The sequence below is a fragment of the Tursiops truncatus genome, chromosome 1 (assembly GCF_011762595.2).
Source record: "Tursiops truncatus isolate mTurTru1 chromosome 1, mTurTru1.mat.Y, whole genome shotgun sequence".
Lineage (NCBI taxonomy): Eukaryota > Metazoa > Chordata > Mammalia > Artiodactyla > Delphinidae > Tursiops > Tursiops truncatus.
The window spans coordinates 21732435-21746814 of NC_047034.1; the positions used below are offsets into that span (position 1 = coordinate 21732435).

At 44.7% G+C, this 14380-nt stretch overlaps 2 protein-coding genes across 8 annotated transcripts in view; one reads left to right on the forward strand and one right to left on the reverse strand.

The window, feature by feature from the left end:
- Window positions 1-1725, reverse strand: part of WDR26 (WD repeat domain 26) — a 42834-nt gene extending 41109 nt beyond the window's left edge. For all 3 annotated transcript variants that reach the window (XM_019920387.3, XM_019920386.3, XM_019920388.3), the window contains exon 1: window positions 845-1725. In XM_019920387.3, the coding sequence (XP_019775946.1) occupies window positions 845-1269 (425 nt within the window). In that variant the 5' untranslated portion in view covers window positions 1270-1725. The remainder of the gene's footprint in view (window positions 1-844) is intronic.
- A 66-nt stretch (window positions 1726-1791) lies between these two features.
- Window positions 1792-14380, forward strand: part of CNIH3 (cornichon family AMPA receptor auxiliary protein 3) — a 283620-nt gene continuing 271031 nt past the window's right edge. The window contains exons 1-4 of one of the 5 annotated variants that reach the window (XR_012330064.1): window positions 1792-2015; window positions 4432-4632; window positions 6817-7008; window positions 7272-8695. The gene's annotated coding sequence lies outside the window, so the exon portion shown is untranslated. The other 4 variants (XR_012330066.1, XR_012330068.1, XR_004525071.2 and 1 more) reach the window with 4 other exon arrangements.

Sequence of the window (14380 nt, forward strand, 5' to 3'; positions counted from 1 at the left end):
TCAAGCTCCACGGCACTCCCACCAATCCTACTTTCCACCACCCCTGGTTTTCCTTTGTGTGTATACAAAACGGGGGTTTGGGGCCAAGGTCGTCTACCTTCACCCTACTTTAGGTACACAAGGTCATCTAAATTGTATTTGAAAATAAATGATTCACCAGATCAGATGTCCCTTTTTCAGAGGCAGTCGCCTTCTTGGTATTACAGTGGGATTTCAGACAAGTTAGTGGCAGGCCTCTTGTACACACACAAGGGCCTTTAAATGACATCAACATGGTAACTTACTCCATTATTCCCATCAGATTTATTCAGCAGCCTCCTTCCAAATTATCCCAGCCCCTCAGTTCCCATAAACACTTGTAAGTGATTGTCTTTCCTGATTGGTAGTTTGCCTGGGTTGTCTGTCATGGCTGGGGGCGGGGGGGAGGTGTCCCACAAAGATGCCTCTGAGGTACCCTTGAAAAACAAATCCTCCAAGGTTCATTATTTCCACCAGCTCTAATCCACCCTTCCCCCAACACACACACAGACACACTCCCGCATCTGTCTTTATTGACAGACAATTACGCTCTGAAGGTGTACGGGGAGGGGTGACTCTTTTGGTTTCTACGCCCCCTGCCCAACCCCCAACCACACAATTTGTCAGACTGATTGATTTCCCCTTATTTCCCTGCAGGTGGGCTCCTCCTCCCCGGTCAGCCTGTCTGAGCTGCGTCCTCCTGTATCCTGGGCCCAGCAGTAATTCTCCCTTTGCCTGAGCTCTTTCCAGCCACCCCCCGCCCTCCCCTCCCGCCAGCTTCCGTCCCTCGGTCTGTCCACACCAGCTGCCTGGAAGGGATACTTACTTGAGCCCTAAGCCATTCAAGTGCTGTCCTATTAGCCTAATGACATCCTCATCTGATTGGGAGAGCCGCTTCTTCTTCTTGAGGCTGCTGCCCAGTTCTGGGGTGGCCAAGGAAGAGGAGGCGGCGGTGGTGGCGGAGGCAGCTGCAACGGTGGCGGAGGCTGCGGCGGCGGCCCCGCCGGGGACCCCGTTATTGACATTCAGGCTGTTGCTATTGTTGCTGGCGGCGGAGGGGGCGGAAGGCAGGAGCCCATTGGCGTGGGCCAGGTCCCCCGCGGACGACGACGACGAGGGGGACGACTCCCCGTTCTGGGCCGACAGGCAGGCGAGTTCCTGGGTCTGTCCCTGGCCCCCGCCGCCCCCTCCTCCTCCTCCGCCGCCGCCGCCGCCGCCTCCTCCTCCTCCTCCTGCCCCGTTGGCCTGCATGATGCTGCCGCTGACCAGGCTGTGGCCGCTACTTCGGTGGGGGACGGCAGCGGCGGCGGAAGGGGCAGCCGGGGGGAGTCCCACCACTACCACCACGGAGGAGGAGGAGGAGGACGACGACGACGAGGACGAGGACGACGAGGACGGAGGGGAGAGGCCTGCTCTGCCTGCCGAAGCCCCGGGCTCTCCTGCTCCCTCCGCCGCCGAGGCTCGGGGTTTCTTCCGCGGGGGCGGGGAGGCTCCGCCGGTGTCCGAGTCGGAGGAGGAGGAAGCGGAGGCCAGAGTTTCCTCGCCGAGAGAGGCCGTGGTGGGAAGCCGGTGGGGCGAGGCGGGGGAGGGGAGGCGGGGGCCGGGGAGAGGGTCGGGGTGAGGGGGGGCCGGGGAGGGGTCAGGGTAAGGGGTGAGATGAGGAGGAGGAGGAGGGAGAGGAGGAGGGGGAGAAGGAGGATCCGGGCCCTTTCCCCCCCCCCCTCCCGGAGGCAGCTCGGGGTGCGCGGCCCGGGGGTCGGGCCGGGGGGCGCCGCGGGGCGGCTGCGGGGGCGTGGGGCCCGCCGCTGGGCTGAGCCCCGGCGGTGGCGGCGGCGGCGGCGGGCGGCAGCGGAGGCAGCTGCCGCCTCTGTCCTCGGGTCCGCTCCGCTCTGCTCCCTGGTGTGTTGATTCTTCCCCCAGCTGCTGCCTAATGGAGTCCAGGCGCTCGCGTCACAGGAAATGCCTATACTGCCCTCCTCACTCACTTCCGGTGGCAGGTATGGAACCTATAGGGGGCCTGTCACCCGGCACGTGCGCCGGGGGCCGGTTGGGCGCGAGGGGAGGGAGGCCGGCGGGCCGGCTGGGGCTGACCCCGACCCCGACCCGACCCGATCCACCCCGGAGCTCGGGCCTGGCCGGCTAGGTCTCGCCCCCAGCGCCCTGGCTGGGCTGCGTCGGCGAGAAGTAAGTTTGTTCCGTCCCTCCGAAGCCGGGCGTGCACAAGAGGGCGGCGATCGCGTGCGCGAGTGTGTGCGTGTGGACCCCAGGGTGACCTAGAAACGCCAGGCGTGCGGAGGGACTGCAGATTTCCATCCCCGGCCGAGGATGGGGTCGAGCAGGTGGCGAGGTTTTGTCACGAGAACTCCCAGGCACAGGGCTGTGGCAGTCCTTGTCGACTCACTTAATGGTAACCAGGACTGACCAGCTCTTCGTTTGAGTGTGAAGAACTCGAACTTCCACAGCCAAGTGCCACACACAGTTGTCGTGCCCGGGCCATCCCAGGAGGTTTGAGATGATGAGCCTAGGAGACTCTGTGCTCTACCCCAGGAAGGTGGGATAATGGATAAGAGCAATATCTGATGGGGCCAAGGAGTCAGAAAAAGACTGTGGGTGTAGTGAGGCGGGACTTTGCTGAGGGGCTTTCACTCTTTTTTTAGCTATTGCCCAGCACCTCCTTCCAGCTGCCTCTTGAGTCACTGCCCAGTTTAGGCAGCAGTAATACAGACCGAGCTGTTGCCTCCAAAACATGCACCTTAAGGAGAATTCATACTCAACTTGAGATCCAGGCTTGCAATGTTTAGGTGAACTGTGAGGCTTCAGCGTCGCTGTAATTTACTCGTTTATGTGGATGTAGAAAAGCGGCAAGGAAGAGCTGGGCTGAATCTTGATCATTGGTGAATAGTCTCCATTACCCCAAACAATTATTTACCGGTGTGTGGTCGATAGCATATACACCGATATGTACAGACATTGTCTCAGAAATTTAAACAATCTTTCTCTGAAGAAGTTTTCCTGTGGAAAAACATGGACTCAACTAATGCATCTTTTTTTTTAAGATTTTTTTTTGATGTGGACCATTTTAAAAGTCTTTAGTGAAGTTTTTACAATATTGCTTCTGTTTTACGTTTTGTGGCTTTTTTTTGGCCTCGAGGCATGTGGGATCTTAACTTCCCGACCAGGGATCGAACCCGTACCCCCTGCATTGGAGGGCGAAGTCCCAACCACTGGACCGCCAGGGAAGTCCCTAATGCATCTTATAGCTCTGAAATTGCAAATTTTATAGCTCAAAGTAACTTTGAGGTCTTTGGTTACTTTTCAAATTTAGAAAAATAATTTAAAAAATAATGCTTATGAGAAATTATTAAAGAATCCTGAGCTTTACTGATCCACAGGCTAGAGGAAGGGAGAGGAAGACCACTGCAAGATCTGACAGAGATTTAGCTTTTAGTCTCATCTCTTAAATGTGCTTCCAGGTGGTGGTGTAATTTTAAGGTGACTCACATTCAATTTTATTATTCACCTGAAAGAGACCTGAGTTCTAGCTAAGTTTCGTAGGGCACTGCCACCATATCCAGAGGAGCCTGAATTACTAGATAGTTAACACTTCAGAGATCCCTGTTTGTTCGTTAACTTCAGACTTCTTATTAAAAGCGTTGTTATTGTTTATACAAAATTAAATTTTGCAAAGTCGTTTGTAATAATTTATGAGGCCCATAGCAGTGCTGAGGACAAGCTTCTGAATAAAATCTGTAGCTTTCATAAAGGAAACAATGACTTACTGGTAGCCACAGACACGGCTTACACTTCATGAACAAAAGTAAAGGATGAAAGGCAAAAGAAACTGGTCTCAACTGGCGTCTAAACTCAATATATATACCCCAGCTTTTCTATATTTTATGAGACCGAGACTGCTGTTACTAGAATTCTGAATTTATGAAGTCCACGTGTGCACACATTTTTCTCTAAAGTACAGCTGGAGACTCTGTTGTCTGAACTCTGGATTTTTTTAGAGCCAGGTTTCAAGTCCATTGCAGATGAATAATTCTGAAATACCACTCTACATACACTCAGAAACCTTCAGTAACACCGTATTACCTAGAGAATACAATCCAGAGTTTACCTTGCTCTCTGTAGATTGACCTCAATCTTTCTCTTTGACTTTGTCTTTTCCTACCCCCTTTCTGAACCCTTCACTGCTGTCCCCCAAATGTGCTGGGCTCATTTCTTCTGCGTCTGACCATACCTCCTACCTTCTCTTCATCCTTCTGATCCAAGACTTGGCTCCTTTCTCACCTCCTCGGGGGAGCCTTTCCTGACTTCCAGCCTCCTTGCCCTCCTTCTGAGGATCATTTATTTAACCTTCCAATATTGAAGTCTGCTTGCAATATATTTTTTTTTCTTTGCGGTACGCAGGCCTCTCACCGCTGTGGCCCCTCCCGCTGCGGAGCACAGGCTCCGGATGCACAGGCTCAGCGGCCATGGCTCACGGGCCCAGCCACTCCGCGGCATGTGGGATCCTCCCGGACCGGGGCACGAACCTGTGTCCCCTGTATTGGCAGGCGGACTCTCAACCACTGCGCCACCAGGGAAGCCCTTGCAATGTTTTTTAACTTGGTAAAACCCCTTCTTCAAGTTATCAGAGAGGAGCCTTTCTAGATTGCTGTCCCCCTGATTTGCCTTCCCCTTTTCACCCTCATCCTGGAAAAAACTGAGATGCATTTATGAATAAAGGTCCAAGCTGTCTTTTAGGGGGGAAAAAATTGAATATATATTCAGGTATTTGATTCATTTATCTTGTTTCTGTGCTATTTTACCAAATCTTTATATGACCAAGCCTGTGCTAGCTTCCAAATAAGAGGCAACTTATTGTCCTAGAGATATTCAAGCAAAGGCTTTCAGGGATATTACAGAGTAGGTAGTTGAACTAATTGATGTCTAAAGACTTTCCAACTACAAGATATCTGTGAGTTATGCACATACGCATCTCCCAACTAGAGTATAAATTCTTTGAGGTAGGATCTGTGTATTGTTCGTCTAAGCCAGTGCTTTTAGATTGTGGGTCCTGACCTATCTGTGAGTCATGAAATCAGTGTATTGGTCATGATTACAATTTAAAAAAATGAAATGGAAAAGTGAGAAAGAGTAGAAAACATCCAAGTCAGTCACCCATAGGAAAGGTCATTATTATTTTGTGGAAGTTCTGTTTCAATGGCAGATATATATCTATGCTTTACAAAGTACAATATATCTCTTCTGTAGGCCATTCTCAAAAAAGTTTCCAAAACACTCATCTAGGACATTCCTGACTGACAAAAAGGCAACTCAGGAAATTGGTGTTAGATATCTAAATGACAAATCACAAGTTCTGTCCACGGCAGTGTCTTAGCTGTAAAAATTAAAAGCTACCATATTAAAAAAAGCTGAGATAGTATAGGTGTTTATAATAAAACATGAAACCAAATTTTCTCAAAAGACTTTGTAAAAAAACTAGAAGAGACTATTGTTCTTCTGTCAAGTTTTAAGTTCGGTGTCTCAACCTGGTACTTAGCATCATCAATATTATTCAATTTATTCAATTTCTATTTGAAGAGGTAGTTTTCAGAATCTCAGGTATCCCTGGAGAGGGACATATTTGTGTTTACATTTCTAGCTTCATTCCTAGCTTTTCTTTGTTTGGGGAACAAACAATTAGTCAGCTGATTGACATTGGGCAAGTCATTTAACTTCGCTGCCCTGCACTCATTTCATGAATGAAGTGGGGATAATGGCACTGGCCTACCTGCCTCAGAGAATTGATCTGTGAGTCAAATGACATATCAAATATAACAGATCGTTGGGAAAAGACTATCTTGAAAGGTTTCAAAATATAACTTAAATCCTCCATCATTTCAAAAAGGATTTGAGGCAATGAAGTTCAAAGATATAAGAAGATTTTATAATTACTCATATGTCTGAGCTGTGGACTCTAGTCACTTATTAACCCCAACTCTGCCACTCAACTGTGTTCCTGTGTACCTCTAGCCAGACAAGTCTGAATATTGTCTTTATATTGGTCTTCCATGGACGGGGAGTTTCCAATACCTATGTAGTAGAGTGAAGGGCACAGTTACCTGGCAGTTTTACCCACTGTTCCATATATGTCTCTCCAGTGCTTGCTTATTTTCCCCCTTCTACAAACATTCCACTCATGCCACAAGAATCTAGTGTCCTCCTGTGAGGGGAGAAGGGGTGGCACACTGGGTGGATCTAAGTGCAGAGACAGGAGCCTTATATTCAGAAGTGAACAGGTGGAAGTATTCACTGTCCTCTAAGCTGAATACCGTCCTTTTCTCCAAGAAAACTAGATTGTTCTTCTCCCGCCACACAGCTGGGTTAGACTGCTTGGAGTAGCTTGTTCTTGCTGCACTGTAACAAAACGCATGTAACACTAAGATGGGTGTGCAAAGATGTTCACTGTGTGTGCAGAGATATTCACTGCAGCACTGTTTGTAGGAGCAAAAAGAATGGGGTCATCACCATGTGCTGTTGTGGAAGTAGTATCAAGAAATATAAAGTAAAAGATGCCTATAACGGAAGTATGCATAATGTAATTCATTTGGGTAAATAAATGAATATATACACATACATTTTTTTCTGGTAGGATAGAGGAGCATAAGACAGTGGTTTACCTTTGGGTGGAAGGACTTGGGTGGTTGAAGAGGGAGGTTCCTATTTTTCCATTTGATACTTTTCTGCAGGGTTTGCATTTTCTAACTATATGTAAGGTTTTTTTTTTTTTTTTTTTTTTTTTTTCTTCAGTACGCGGGCCTCTCACCGCTGTGGCCTCTCCCGCTGCGGAGCACAGGCTCCGGACGCGCAGGCCCAGCAGCCATGGCTCACGGGCCCAGCCGCTCCGCGGCATGTGGGATCTTCCCGGACCGGGGCATGAACCCGTGTCCCCTGCATCGGCAGGCGGACTCCCAACCACTGCGCCACCAGGGAAGCCCATATGTAAGTATTTTTTAAGTGTCAATAAGGGTTATTTGGATTTTGCTTTTTTTGGTATTAATAAGTATCATGTTTTTAAAGCACTCATGTTCTTAAAAGCACACTCAAAACCAATCAAACTATTCATGAAAATTAATCATAATAAAAAATGCCAGAGGAAGCAGTGTTGTGTATAGTTGATGACATTAAATATATTTGCTTTTTTTTTTTTTTTTTGCGGTACGTGGGCCTCTCACTGTTGTAACCTCTCCCGTTGCGGAGCACAGGCTCCGGGCGCGCAGGCTCAGCGGCTCCGCGGCATGTGGGACCCTCCCGGACCGGGGCACGAACCCGTGTCCCCTGCATCGGCAGGCGGACCCTCAACCACTGTGCCACCAGGGAAGCCCTATTTGCTTTTTAAACATCTCCTTCTTTCCCATTACCTGCACCTCTTATATTCTCAGACTGTAGATGCTGCGTGCACACACACACCCATCTCTCATTTGGTTAAATTCATCTGGGGAATAAAGGGCAAAAAGACATTCCTATTTATTAACTTTGAAAAGTAGATAAATAATTAATAGCCCCTAGAGTCCGTGGACAGTGGACAGCAGGCCCTTTGGGCAGTCTTCCTTCTTCTCAGGTTCCTATATGTGGTTCATCCCTCTGGCACTATGATAATAGTAAATAATAATCAATGGGAAAACACAATTATGATTGTTAACAAACAAATGCTAATTATTATGAGAAAATATGTGTTCTGATTATGTATACACAGCCCATATAGAGGTAATGGTCTAATGACTAGACTTTTAAAAATTAAAAATGTTAAAGACTGTAGTAGGTGATTATTCATAAAGTTGAAAAGAAAACTGTTTAAAGGGTCCCTGCATTTATTCAATTAATTTTATTTCAAAATTGTGCTCTTTACTAAATAATACTAAATGTATATGCAAATGTGACAATCTGCCTGCCAAGGCAGGGGACACGGGTTCGATTCCTGCAGCGGGAAGATCCCACATGCCTCGGACCTACTGAAGCCCGCTCGCCTAGAGCCCGTGCTCTGCAAGGAGAGAAGCCACTGCAATGAGAAGCCCGTGCACCGCAGCGAAGAGTAGCCCGTCGCAACTAGAGAAAGCCTGCTTGCAGCAACGACGACCCAACGCAGCCAAAAAATAAATAAGATAAAAAAGCTTAATGAACTCGTGAATGCCAGTCGTTGACAACAAAAGAGCAAAACAGTAGCTCTTAGCTTCTTTTTGTGGCTTGTGGAGCGGTCCTTGGCTAAATCAAGACCCACAGGACTTGCAGTCCCTTTAATACTAATGGGGTTTGTATCTTCACTTAAGAGTACCCTTTCTATATACATATCTGAAATACAAGGATGTCCACTTTCTTGCTATACACCTCTGACCCTTTATCTCGGAGTATCTTTTTCTCTATTCCTGAATTACTGACATATATTATAAAAATAGCTAGAAATAGGTGTGTTTGTAAGGTTTAGCCACAGAGTTTCAACAACACCGCTCGTTTCCTTTTGTTTCCTAGTGTCCACTCTTTCCATTCTTATCCTTTCTTTCCTGTGATGGCACATGTCCATGGCAGGGCTTCCGTCATAATCAAACAATACGAAGAGTTAACACTAACCAGCCTTTGTTTTAAGTGCTTTACATGCATTGTACTATTTTAGCCTTCTCACCAACCTTATGAGGTATGTACTATTATTACCCCCATTTTACAGTTGATAAACTGAGGTACAGAAAACTTGAGGTCACATAGCTGGTGTGTGGGAGAGCTGGATGCACAGGCTTCAGAACTGGTATCAGTCTGAAAAGTCCCCTTTGTTTAAAGGGGCCAAAAGAAGAAATAAACAAGTCCTATAAATTGATTTTTCAACTTTGCCCTTTTTGTGTACATGAAAACATGGTCCCTCACCTTTGAAGCCCTCATCATCTCATTGGCCTAATTAGTGGTAGATAAGTGAGTATGTGAGGGCCAGTAAAAGGTTTTCCTCCCTCCAGAAGCTACCACTGAGAGTGCCTGAAAGCTCCTTATCAAAGATACAGTTCATTTCTCCAATAAGTCCTTGTTGAAATGCAGCGTTTTGCATAGAAGGGATAGCACACTAAAACTAGGTGTAACCTGGAGATTTGTTTATCCATTTAAACAACTTCATCTTAAAATAGTGAATGAGGGCCAGAAGGAATCAATGAGTTTAACTTTCTTTCAAAGCGGGAAAGCTCCAAACCTAGAGGGCTTCTTGGGAGACACATTAAGTCAGGAGGCCTCATCCGGCTTGTTTTTGCAACTACTTGTATCTATCTAGTGAGGGTTTCTAAACTGTGTAAGCCTGTACTTGTCTAGGATCGTGGAATAAGGAAGAACCAGCCTTGATTTATACAGGAATTCATACTTCATTGCTTTACTCCTTTAACAGCTCCAGCCAGGTCAGCTGGCAAAGGAAGATAGATATCTAACTGAGATGAGGTCAGACAGCATATGCATAGCATCCAGTGGTAGGACAGGAAGGGCCAGCTCAGGGAGGCTACCAGAGCTCCCGTTGAGAGTTTACTTTTGTAGGGAGGGCAGCCAGGCTGCTTAGAGACCTCACATTGGCATGTGCCCCGAAGAATGTGGGTAAATGATTGCTCTGCCACATCCAGGTCCCTGGAAAGTTTCTTTTTTAACTGCTTCTCTGAGAGTAGTCACACTATGTCTCCTATGCTAGTCTCTGCAGCAGATGTGGTGTGGGTTCTCCTGTTTCAGATACTCTGCTTGGTAACGAGGAAATGGCCTAGATGACTTCTGAGGTCCCTGTAGCCTAAGGGTTCAATGTTTCTGGTTTCCATCGTCACTACATAATATTACTTGGTTAGGTTGCAGAGGGGTAGAAGAGAGGAGTCATAAACAGCCCCAAAGCATAAAACCTTGGCTATGCCATAGCTTTAAAAAAAAAAAAGGTTTTATTATGCAAGATTTTAAACATACACAAAGCTAGAACAGTACAGAGATTCCCATTTCATCCATCCTCCCTCTTCTGATTATTTTGAAGTAAATCCAAGCTATTATTTTATTTATAATATATGTATTTATACTTCACTATGTAGCGCTAAAAGATAAGAACTCTTTTTGAAAACATTGCCACAATGCCATCATCATACCTAAAAAACTTAGTAATCCCTTAATTATCATCAAATATGCAGTTAGTCTTCAAATTCCCCCAGCTGTCTCACATATTCTTTTTTAATGGTTGGCTCGTGTGAAGCAAGGTCCAAACAGGATCCACGCGTTGCATTTGGTTGATATATTTCTAAAATCTCACTTTTTTTAAGGAAAAATTTTTATTGAAGTATAATATACAAAGAGGCGTGCACAAATCCTTATATACAACTCAGTGAAGTTTTTCTTATGAAACCACCACCTATGAAATAGAACTTTACCAGGACCCCAGTAGTACCCTACCTAGAAACAAATGACAATGGAGACATGATGACCCAAAATCTATGGGATGCAGCAAAAGTAGTTTTAATTTGCATTTCTCTGATGACTGATGACGCTAAGTCCTTTTAAAATATTTTTTTGGAGCCATGTGTATATTCTCTTTAAAGAAGTGCCTTTTACAAATCTTTTGCTCCTCTCTCTCCCTTTTAAAATTGTGTTTCATTTTTGTTATTGATTTGTGGAATTCTTTATATATTCTGAATACGAGTCCTTTGTTGAATGTATGTACTGCATATTTCTTCTCCCACTGTGTGGCTTGCCCTCACTCTCTTAACGGTGTCTTAATGAACAGAAGTTCTTAATGAAATCCAATTCACCAATTGTTCCCTTTATGATTTGTGCTTTTCGTGTCCTGCTTTAGAAGTCATCCCCTGGCCTCAAGGGCATGACGATATTCTAAGTTATCCTCTGGAAGTTTCAGTGTTTTGCTTTTCCAAATTATGTCTACACTCCTTCGAGAATTTAGGATTGTGACGAGTGTGAGATAGGGGTCAGTGTTAATTTGTTTGTTTGTTTTAATTTTATTTATTTATTTATTTTTGGCTGCATTGGGTCTCCGTTGCTGCACTCGGGCTTTCTCTAGTTGTGGTGAGCGGGGTCTACACTTCGTTGCAGTGCGGGGGCTTCTCATTGCAGTGACTTCTCTTGTTGCAGAGCACAGGCTCTAGGCACGCAGGCTTCAGTAGTTGTGGCGTGTGGGCTCAGTAGTTGTGGCTCGCGGGCTCTAGAGCGCAGGCTTAGTAGTGGCGCACAGGCTTAGTTGCTCCGCGGCATGTGGGATCTTCCCTGACCAGGGATTGAGTCTGTGTCCCATGCATTGGCAGGCGGATTCTCAACCACTGCGCCACCAGGGAAGCCCCCGTTAATTTTTTTCCATGTGGATACCCAGATGATCTAGCACCATTTTTTTGTTATTGTTTATTTATTTATTTATTTGGCCATGGCGTGGGACATGCGGGATCTTAGTTCCCCGACCAGAGATCAAACTCTGGCCCTCCACAGTGAGAGTGTGGAGTCCTAATCACAGGACTGCTAGGAAATTCCTGATCTAGCACCATGTTGAAAAGATTCCTTTCTCCTCTGTCCTGCAGTGCTACCATTATCCTAACTAGAGGACTGTACATGTGTGGGTCTGTTTCCCAAATCTCTTTGTTTTGTTGGTCTATTTGTGTATCTTTATGCATTTTTTTTACATCTTTATTGGAGTATAATTGCTTTACAATGGTGTGTTAGTTTCTGCTTTATAACAAAGTGAATCAGTTATACATATACATATGTTCCCATATCTCTTCCCTCTTGCGTCTCCCTCCCTCCCACCCTCCCTATCCCACCCCTCCAGGCTGTCACAAAGCACCGAGCTGATCTCCCTGTGCTATGCGGCTGTTTCCCACTAGCTATCTACCTTACGTTTGGTAGTGTATATATGTCCATGCCTCTCTCTCGCTTTGTCACAGCTCACCCTTCCCCTTCCCCATATCCTCAAGTCCATTCTCTAGTAGGTCGGTGTCTTTATTCCTGTCTTACCCCTAGGTTCTTCATGACATTATTTTTTTTCTTAAATTGCATATATATGTGTTAGCATATGGTATTTGTCTTTCTCTTTCTGACTTACTTCACTCTGACAGACTCTAGGTCTATCCACCTCATTACAAATACCTCAATGTCGTTTCTTTTTATGGCTGAGTAATATTCCATTGTATATATGTGCCACATCTTCTTTATCCATTCATCCAATGATGGACACTTAGGTTCTTTCCATCTCCCACCTATTGTAAATAGAGCTGCAATGAACATTTTGGTACATGAGTCTTTTCGAATTATGGTTTTCTCAGGGTATATGCCCAGTAGTGGAATTGCTGGGTCATATGGTAGTTCTATTTGTAGTTTTTTAAGGAACCTCCATACTGTTCTCCACAGTGGCTGTATCAATTTACATTCCCACCAACAATGCAAGAGGGTTCCCTTTTCTCCACACCCTCTCCAGCATTTATTGTTTGTAGATTTTTTGATGATGGCTATTCTGACTGGTGTGAGATGATATCTCATTGTAGTTTTGCTTTGCATTTCTCTAATGATTAATGATGTTGAGCATTCTTTCATGTGTTTGTTGGCAGTCTGCATATCTTCTTTGGAGAAATGTCTATTTAGGTCTTCTGCCCATTTTTGGATTGGGTTGTTTGTTTTTTTGTTATTGAGCTGCATGAGCTGCTTATAAATTTTGGAGATTAATCCTTTGTCAGTTGCTTCATTTGCAAATATTTTCTCCCATTCTGAGGGTTGTCTTTTGGTCTTGTTTATGGTTTCCTTTGCTGTGCAAAAGCTTTGAAGTTTCTTTAGGTCCCATTTGTTTATTTTGTTTTTCTTTCCATTTCTCTAGGAGGTGGGTCAAAAAGGATCTCGCTGTGATTTATGTCATAGAGTGTTCTGCCTATGTTTTCCTCTAAAAGTTTGATAGTTTCTGGCCTTACATATAGGTCTTTAATCCATTTTGAGCTTATTTTTGTGTATGGTGTTAGGGAGTGATCTAAGCTTATACTTTTACATGTAGCTGTCCAGTTTTCCCAGCACCACTTATTGAAGAGGCTGTCCTTTCTCCACTGTACATTCCTGCCTCCTTTATCAAAGATAAGGTGACCATATGTGCGTGGGTTTATCTCTGGGCTTTCTATCCTGTTCCATTGATCTATATTTCTGTTTTTGTTCCAGTACCATACTGTCTTGATTACTGTAGCTTTGTAGTATAGTCTGAAGTCAGGGAGCCTGGTTCCTCCAGCTCCATTTTTCATGCTCAAGATTGCTTTGGCTATTTGGGGTCTTTTGTGTTTCCATACAAATTGTGAAATTTTTTGTTCTAGTTCTGTGAAAAATGCCAGTGGTAGTTTGATAGGGATTGCATTGAATCTGTAGATTGCTTTGGGTAGTAGAGTCATTTTCACAATGTTGATTCTTCCAATCCAAGAACATGGTACATCTCTCCATCTATTTGTATCATCTTTAATTTCTTTCATCAGTGTCTTATAATTTTCTGCATACAGGTCTTTTGTCTCCTTAGGTAGGTTTATTCCTAGATATTTTATTCTCTTTGTTGCAATGGTAAATGGGAGTGTTTTCTTGATTTCACTTTCAGATTTTTCATCATTAGTGAATAGGAATGCCAGAGATTTGTGTGCATTAATTTTGTATCCTGCTACTTTACCAAATTCATTGATTAGCTCTAGTAGTTTTCTGGTAGCATCTTTAGGATTCTCTATGTATAGTATCATGTCATCTGCAAACAATGACAGCTTATTTCTTTTCCGATTTGGATTCCTTTTATTTCCTTTTCTTCTCTGATTGCTGTGGCTAAAACTTCCAAAGCTATGTTGAATAAGAGTGTTGAGAGTGGGCAACCTTGTCTTGTTCCTGATCTTAGTGGAAATGGTTTCAGTTTTTCACCATTGAGGATGATGTTGCCTGTGGGTTTGTCATATATGGCCTTTATTATGTTGAGGAAAGTTCCCTCTATGCCTACTTTCTGCAGGGTTTTTATCATAAATCGGTGATGAATTTTGTTGAAAGCTTTCTCTGCATCTATTGAGATGATCATATGGTTTTTCTCCTTCAATTTGTTAATATGGTGTATCACGTTGATTGACTTGCGTATATTGAAAAATCCTTGCATTCCTGGAATAAACCCCACTTGATCATGGTGTATGATCCGTTTAATGTGCTGTTGGATTCTGTTTGCTAGTATTTTGTTGAGGATTTTTGCATCTATGTTCATCAGTGATATTGGCCTGTAGTTTTCTTTCTTTGTGACATCCTTGTCTGGTTTTGGTATCAGGGTGATGGTGGTGGCCTTGTAGAATGAGTTTGGGAGTGTTCCTCCCTCTGCTATATTTTGGAAGTGTTTGAG